The sequence below is a fragment of the Mesitornis unicolor genome, unplaced genomic scaffold (assembly GCF_000695765.1).
Source record: "Mesitornis unicolor isolate BGI_N332 unplaced genomic scaffold, ASM69576v1 scaffold9999, whole genome shotgun sequence".
Taxonomy (NCBI): Eukaryota; Metazoa; Chordata; class Aves; order Mesitornithiformes; family Mesitornithidae; genus Mesitornis; species Mesitornis unicolor.
In genome coordinates this window covers 60588-69349 of record NW_010206531.1, presented here as the reverse complement: position 1 = coordinate 69349, position 8762 = coordinate 60588, and the positions used below count along the sequence as shown (strand labels likewise).

The 8762-nt window shown below is 38.6% G+C and overlaps 1 protein-coding gene across 1 annotated transcript in view; it reads right to left on the bottom strand.

Moving 5' to 3' along the window:
* Nucleotides 1-5631: 5631 nt before the first annotated feature.
* STRN3 (striatin, calmodulin binding protein 3) overlaps nt 5632-8762 on the bottom strand; it is a 44182-nt gene continuing 41051 nt past the window's right edge. Inside the window, exons 16-17 of the mRNA XM_010191795.1 lie at nt 7878-7964; nt 5632-7753 (exon numbers count right to left, since the gene is read on the bottom strand). Coding sequence (XP_010190097.1) covers nt 7584-7753; nt 7878-7964 — 257 coding nt within the window. The 3' untranslated portion in view covers nt 5632-7583. The remainder of the gene's footprint in view (nt 7754-7877; nt 7965-8762) is intronic.

Here is an 8762-nt window from a genome sequence, read left to right as displayed (position 1 = left end):
ATATTTCATTAAATTATTCCCTGCCCAAGTTATATATGTCTATCAGCTGAAGCACTCATTCCTTTGCCTGCTTTGGCTTCAATGGGAAACTTGCTTCTGGCTTCAGCTGAAGGAAGAACAGATCCTGAAAATTTGTAGTCTATGATAAAAATCTAGCAGCTTAAGCTCTGCTTTGAAGCACAGTGCCCACTTTAAATTTAATCTCATTAGGATCAAAATTTCCTTTCCTTTCCAACAATCAGATTTGGTTAGGGAAGTATCCTTGATCATAAGCCACTTTCATCAAGTGAAGGGTATTGTATTATTAATCTAACATTTACTTGCATCATCTGCGTCTACATACAAATGAATTGTGTCCTTACCGTTTTTCTTTACATCCACCACTGGAGCAGTCTGCAGATGCCAGCAGGGTGAGCTGAACTGTAGCCACCCCAGGATAATGAAGGCAAACAGCACAGCTGTGGCCAATTGGTTTAGTACAGCCAAAACGAGCAGGTAGCATTGCTCCCTGGCTGCCAAGAAGCCTCACCTCATCTTGAGGGCACTCTCCTGGAAGCCAGGCACAGTCGGTTTGAACACACCCTCAGCCTCAGGGTATAACTGAGCCTACAGCTCAACTTCATACTGGAGCAGTTCCTAAAACGCCGGCATGAGAACCCTACATAGCTCTTTTGCTAGCAAATGCTAACTGAACTTTTCCAACCTCTGTTGAGGCCAGAAACAGCCTTTACTACTTAGCAGCAATCAGAGTATGGTAGAATGTAAGCAAAGGGATAAGAACTATTTTTCTACCCTGGTGTACATGATCAGATTACAAATATAATAAACAATTCTCTGCCAAAGAATACAAGTTAGAGACAACAAGACGACAAAAGACTGAGAAAAGACTGGCAAGGTTTAGGAAAATAATTTGAGTTAGATGGGAAAACAAAAATAAATTACTTACTAACTAACTAACTAACTAAGCATTACTTTTAAATTTCTGGTAACTTTCAAATAAAACAAACCATGCAATTAAAATACTATTTTTGTGAAATGAAAACCAAATTCACAATTATGTCGTTTCTGGAATTCTGTGACACACTTGGGTACTTTAATAATACCCTACTTGTTCAGAAAAGAGAGACAGGGAGACAAAAGCTTTCTCATCTTTGGGAGAAAGATCTTTTCGCCCTGTTGTAAAGAAGGTGAGGTACACAACTTTGTCTTGTTGCACTATTAATTCTGGTAAGGATTAGGAACCAGTTTGGAAACAAAACAGACCTACCTGCCTCAGCATGCTGGTAGCAAACACATCAAACAAGGACTTCACTCCTCAATGGTCCGATTTGCTCAAATCTGAACAGAGACTATACTAACACACACAGTTAAGAGAAAGTGACCACAGCCGGCTGTCTCTGTAACCCAAATAGCTACCAAAAAAGTTTCTGACAACGTAATGCATATGCACCAAGGAAACTGTCAGGTATTAGAACACTCAGATTGGGGAAAACAGTTTCAGCCTCTCAAAAATTCTTCTGTACAGCAACTGTTAGCTCAGTCATCTTAACAGAAAACTACACTTCACAGACTGGCAGAATCAGTCACCTGGGTTATCAAGGGCACTAACAGTCAGAGCCCTAATACAGGAAGCAAAAGCACAGCTCCTGTTCTGCTAAGAACTACCCTACCAACAAGGTGGTACTGAAAAGCATTTGAAAGGATTTGCTGTCATTAAGATGCAACCATATTTCTAAGTAACACAGCAAAACTCTAGGTAAGGCAATCCAGGGGAAACCTCTGGCTACTGACCAGTCTACCAGATGTACCAGGCCATAAAACACCACATGTGACAGACTTCAGCATACTGCTACTGCATGCAGTGTCTGCAGGACCTTGTGAGAGTTCTGCTTTTGAGCTCCTGCCACCAGCACCCACAGCAGCCCCCTGCTCCTCCCCAGCTGAGCTGTGGCAGTCTGCCTGCACAAGAGGTAGCAGCCAGGACCCCACACTCTCCTCCGTGCCTCCCTGCCTGTGGCACACAGGGTATTATTTTCCGCGGTGGAGCTGAAGGGTTGGTTTGTTTTTTCTCTGAGACATTGCTGACATTTCAGGGAAGGAAGATGTTACTTCTACATGAAGCAGGAGCTCTATCCACACTGAATTCTAAGCTTAGACTGCAAGATGCTTCTGATCAAATGGGAAGCTTCTTCCTTGGAAAAGCTCTTTCTTTGGAAAGAAAACCCTCCTGCATAGTCATTAAAAAAACAAGAAGACATCCACCCATTTCAAGGTACAAAAGAGCAACTGGAAAGACACCTGAAACAATAGAAAAAAGTTTTGCTTACAAAGCCAACTAGGCCAGTCACCAGCAGCATACAGCCCCCTCTGCTAACCCTCCTTCACAAGGCAAAAATACATCCCCTTGGCCAGCTGCCATTCATGAGCAAAAGCCCAGCAGCAATCAGACCAGATGCAATCAGGCACTCCCCCTGCCCAGCCTCCAGACTTGCTGGGATCACCCCAGGCTGGCAGACAGAGGAGAAGCAAAACAGCTCCCCACAGTCAGGCAGCAAGTCAAGCTGCAGGTGGAGGCAAGGGAGAGGCCCCAGGAAATGCTGAGGTATGTGACCAACTGCAGACAAGGTGAACAGCTCTCCCCCTCCACTGACAGCAACACCTCTCCTGCTCTGCCTACTCCCAGCTTGCTGCTGGACTCCTGCAGCCCACTGTCCCAGCCCAGCAGCAGCCATCATCCCCTCCTCCAAGTAGCACCGCCAGGTGAGATGCATCAGCTCCATTCCACTCACAGCAGGTGGGCCACAAGCCTCTGTGCACTGAGCTTATCAGGTCATCTTCACAACTCAGAGTATAAATGGACGTGTATTTCTGTAGATCACACTTGGCTTCACAACCTAACACTAATTATACGAGCTACTCATCCTCCTACAGGTTTCTCAAAGCCTGTGGAGCTTTCAAGAAAAGCTGAGAGTTGAGAGACAAAAGCAGATGAAAGTTAGCCAGTCAGCTAGCATTAAGGAACGCTTAAGAGTGAACAGAATTTAAAATCTTTATAATACTATTAAAAATGTTCAGCTGCAAAAAGCTCCTCCAAGTTATGTTGAACACCACTTAAAAATTATGATTGCATAGCCAATCCTATTTACTTTTTGTCAGAAAGGAACTTGAGGATAGAGCTGCATATCATTCTCTTACAGTGGTATTCTGCCTTCAGGATAAAATGTCTCTAATACAGCCAAGTCAAATTCATTCTAAAAGCAAATACTCCTTGATCACCAAGTGAAATGTTTAGTCTAAGCTGTTCAGTACTCTCTGAAGTAGAACGGTGTTTAACCTTAAGAGGTTATAAACATTACCCTATATCTTTTGTGATAGAAAGGAACAATTGTACGTAACAGCCACATAATTATTAAGCTAGCATTATCTTCATTTTTATTTGGAAGACCATCACTTTTCAAAGGATTAATGCCACTTGTGAAGAACAGGGCAACATCAATACTTCTGCACTTAGCTAACACAGATACAGCTCCCAGTAATACTTGGTTTAAAAGAGGCAACCTTTAACCCACACAGCTAATACAAGATCACCTTTAAATTCCTACCTGCAGTCTCAGTTTTACAAATATATGTATGTGTAAATTCACAGCACTGACCCTTTAGAAAGTTTTAAATTCTGTAATAAATCCATTTAATTTGAATCAACTTAAAATGAGAGCATCAAATGGCTGAGAGCACTGACAAGATTTAAGTAATAGAATACTATAGATGTTCTCCATGTAACTGAAGACAACCATGTATATTGTTTGAAGATATTAAATGGTTAAAGAATGTAAGTACATACATATACACACTGTGGTGAAACCAAGCACAACTAAAAGATTAAGTCAGTTCTATTTTTGTACCATGTACCTTATCTGGGAGGAAGTTACACTCAATTTCACAGCAGGACTTATGTAGATCACCTTACCTGTGTGTTTAGCCTCCCTGCAAATGTACCAGTAGCTCAACTAAGATGCATTTGTTTGAGACACTTTTTTGTGATACAGCAGAAGGAAGAGTAGTCAGCACCGTGACAAAAGGCTTTCCACTGATTTGAGTTGGGAAGCGCTAGAGAGGTACACAATAATAAAAGTATACCAGGACAGAGAGCACTAAGAGTTTTAAAGTAAGTCAGCTAACATAGGAGAAAGAGACAGCTGCTGATAATGTATCCTCAAGCCCGCAGAGTTTGTCCACTAGGAAAAACTACCAATTATCTGCTGGCAAATAAATTCTCCCTTAAGATTTTTAAATCAGGGAAGGTTATTGATCAGGGCTTATTACACCCTTTTTCAGATGTATTTGATATCTGTGTAGACAAGATGCTGTCCTACAGTCTAGTCACCACTCATCTGCTTAAAACAGTTCCTATAATAAATAGTGAGATGGGGAGTAACTCTGTTACACCACTCATATCCTAAATGGTAAATGTATTAAACACACTCAGTTCTCTTTCCACTCAGGTTTGGAATGCAAGTCCTTCGGGTCTTACTTACAAAAGAGCAGTAAATCAAGTCCTTCAATAAGTTGAGGTGTTTTTGCTAAATGAAAACATTTATTTCAGCACTACCATTTTTCCCCATCACCAGCACTACAGCTCTTCTGTTCTAAAAACAAAAGAAAGAAGTAAAGGTTTTAGCATGTGATACTCCACAATAAATAAACTAAGACTGCATTAGAGATTATTGCCAATGTTCAATAAATGAAGCCTCGCTATGATCCACTATGCATCACTGAACTAAGATGACCGTTAAGATTACAATTAAGGAAAATAAGCAAGTATTTTTGGTTTTATAATTTCAATTTTAATACAATAAAAAAGTAAATGTTATGCATGGCAATGTTTATTAAACAATCACATTTCATTTAAGCATCAAAATGCAGCAGTCTGGAAAAGCTGCCAGAAACAATGTTTGGCTTCAGAAAAGGCGATTATGAAATTACTTCCAATAAAATTCAAATACTCTCCTGTCTGTTGATTAGTTGAATGCTTTAGACTGGAAGGAACAAAAAGTGCAAATCAGCTGAATGGTACTTTCAAAAGTAAAGTCTTAGTGTCCTACAAGCAGTTACTGAAAGGCCTCCCCTCTTCATAATGATAGAGGACAAAATTCTCTGATTTCTATACAATTCTAATTTACTGTAACATTTCAAACAACTTAACATTATTACTAAAACAAAATTAATTTCAGGATTTAACTGCAGTATTCTGCCTACCATGAGCACCTTTTTTTTCCTTTTTTTTTTTTTTTTTTAACTCTAATTTGCTTGACATGAGATGGCATGAGATACATTCTCACTGCAAAACTGGAACCTTACATGGAGCAACGCAGTTACCACCACTTATAGGAACATGTTCCACCTTAAAATAATTCATACCTATGCACAACACGTGTACATGAAACTCTGAAATTCAGATTACAGTACTCTGTTTCTGCTGACGCGCTTTCGGGGAAGTGACTCATCACAGAGTAGCAAAATGTTGACCTGCACCTTAGCCTTTTGCAATAAAATTGCCCTTTTGCTCACCAGCTTCATTGGAAGACTTGTAAAAAAAGAGGGCAAAGGTCAATAGGTAACATTTGGCATATGGGCAAATTTAAAGCATTTTAAAACCGTTTCCTTTTTTAAATTTGACACGACGATTCAGTGGCAGTTTGAAATAAGAACAGTATCTTTCTGGCTCCTAAATCACTTGAAAATCACTTCATATACAGAGACAATGAAAAACAGTGATTATCATCTTAAAAAAGGCTTTAAGAATACACTAGCAATTTTCAATTTGTTCTTGTAAAAAGCTTTAAAAATATTGTGGAAACACGTTCTTATACGTGGGCACTGCCGCTTGAAACCGAACAGTTGGTTGACATCCAGACAACTATCACAATTTTCCAAACGCAAAGCAGCTTAGAAGCATAATAAACAAATGGTCATTTTGCTAAAATTTAGACCTAATTTAGTAATTTGTAGAATGACACTTTCAAACTGTGCAACACAAAAAAATGTAGCCAACAGTAACATACAGGTACACCATTTAATATTTATTATATGCATTTTATATACATTATTTTTCAACAGCTGTACTTTTGCTATGTGGTACAATCTTAAAAATTTGCTGATTCATAGTTTGTAAAACAGAAACCTTACAAAACTCATCAAAACTCGCAAACTGATCAGAAAAGTTTTGTGGAAGACTAGAAAAAATACTTTATTGTATTAATCATGCATTACACAAACAAAATCTTTAGTTACACCATAAACTGAAGCACATCTGAAAATAAAATAAAAGCAGGGAATAACTAGTCAAAACACAGCAGATTTATGAATCTTGAATCAACTACTTTTGTATTCTATTTGAAACGCAAATAAAAATATTTGTCACTCCAAAAGTTCTGAAACAAGATTGGTTTTTGGAATCAACTCCACTCCAGGTACTTAACCAGAGGAAAAAGAAATTCTTGGTTTGCAACTTCAGAATTATCAAATGTCCCATTTTCTCATCTATTTTAGACTGTTCAAAGAGTGCCATAATAGATATACAGGGCCCTTTAACACACTACATAAAAGGATATAAAGACCAACAAAAAGTGAAATAAATAACAATAGGCCATTAGCAAGATGGGTAATCCTTGATAAATAAACTCGTAAATACAGTAAGATGTACAAAATATCACATAGTGATAGGATGCCAAGATTAATTTTTTTTTAAAGAGTTCATTCAGGGGTGTTAACCCCTCTGTGTTTCATTTGAACACATTTTACAGTCCTTTATTTATGAAGACAGTTATGCGATGATGATGAATTAGCATCCTTATGCAAGGACTTAGCTGAGCTGTATTAGGCAAAAGAAGGGAAGAGTGTGGTTACACGGCAGCGGGTCAGTGAGATCTCTGTGTTTTAGGGTTCTATAATGCAGAAAAACATTATCAATACAATCTTGAGCACTGTTGTGACAGGCTAAATATATAAAAAGACTTATAAAAACTAGAATTTTATCCAAACATTTTGTGCAACTAATGCTAAAATATTTTAAGTTAAATTTCCTTTTCTTTAAAGCAAAATAAAAGTTTAAAAGGGGAATCTGTGGCATTCAACTGATAAACAGAAGATTACTAAGAGATGAAAAGAAAGCTACTCTTGGAGCTCACTTCCCCCCACAAGAGCACCACATTCCTAACCCTAAGGCAGCACACAGAGTCCAAAATAAAAGTCTTTTGTAAGATCAGACTCCACGTTTGCTTAAAGACACCTAAAGAACAGACATACGCTCAGTTCATATCCAGTCAAGGCTACAAATACTGGTTTTCTTTTTTGTACTTCTCCCCGCCCCCCCAAATACAGTAATTACAGTTAAATGAATGAGCCTGACATTGTTCAAGATGTGGCGACTTCTCACCAACTTACACCTGCCCCACATAAGAGCCTTCACCCAGGCAGATCAGATGTAGTGTCTTATTGGTAACCTTATCATTGATGGCAGTGACGCATTCCCTCTTTTTTGTCCAAACAGACCTGCTGTTATGATGCAGGTTTGTTCTGCTATGTCACACAAATACTTTGGCAAGGGCATCAGCTCCTGCACTGGCAATATATGCTTTCGACGGATGAAATGCTACATCATAAATGGATTCATCCAGCTTTTTCCTATGAGCTGTTATTTCTTGCACACACGTCTTGCTGTCCAAATTCCATAACCTAATGGAACAATCATGGCCTGTTTGGGTAAAAAAACACAATAAAACAAACACAAAAACAAAATAAAGTTAGATTTCAGACACTTAAGTGCATCATAAATGCAAAATTTATAGAGCATACAGAAGATTAAAAAAATCCCTTACTTCCAGACATTAAATAGATTCCATTAGGATCTACAGCTAGACTTGTGACAGCATCCAAGTGAGCAACCATAGAATGGATCATTTTACCTAAAAGCAAAATAAACAGTGAGTTTCCTTTGAAGTATTGCTTCTTTTAAAAATAACATTCCTATTAAATGCTATATAGAGTAACACACTTGTTTAAATTCCAATAATCTCTGAATGATACAATTCTATTAGAAATTACTAAGACTCAACTGCAGACTCTTGTACAAGCACATGGGCTAATGGCACATCTCAAAAAAGCACTCCCATGGTAAGCATTCTCATTATCCATCTGACATCTTCACTGGTAGCAATGATAATGAAGACCAATCCTAAAATGGCTGGGTGAGAACCTAGATTTTTATTCCCTTGAATGTCCTAATGCCTGACCTAGGTCCTTCGACCTCTGTCATTGCCAGGAGAGAGGCTATTGGTGGTAAACCAGGGAATAAAATGAAAACAAGGCAACTGACACCTGCCCAGAATACTCTCCAGCTTGTAATAATTACCTGCTCAGTTACATCACAAGCCAGAGGTGTTATCTCTGCATTCAACTACTCCTAATGCATTTCTTTTCAGTGATCTCCATTCTCAGACTCTTAAAAACATCTTTTAGGGTCTCATTATGCTTTTTGAAAGGAGTTCCAAAATGCTTAACTGCGTATTATAAGGACAAACACCTCTTTCTGTTTTGAAGCTGTCACCTGTTGGGGGTTGTCATCTGAGCCTTAGTTCACGAATTGGAAAAGACAGCAAACAGATCTCTGTAAGACCATGACCAACATGAAGAAAAGTAAATAATCCTCGCCCAGTTGTCTGTCTTCCTGAAGAAACTCGACCTATTTAGTTTCTAAGGTTCCT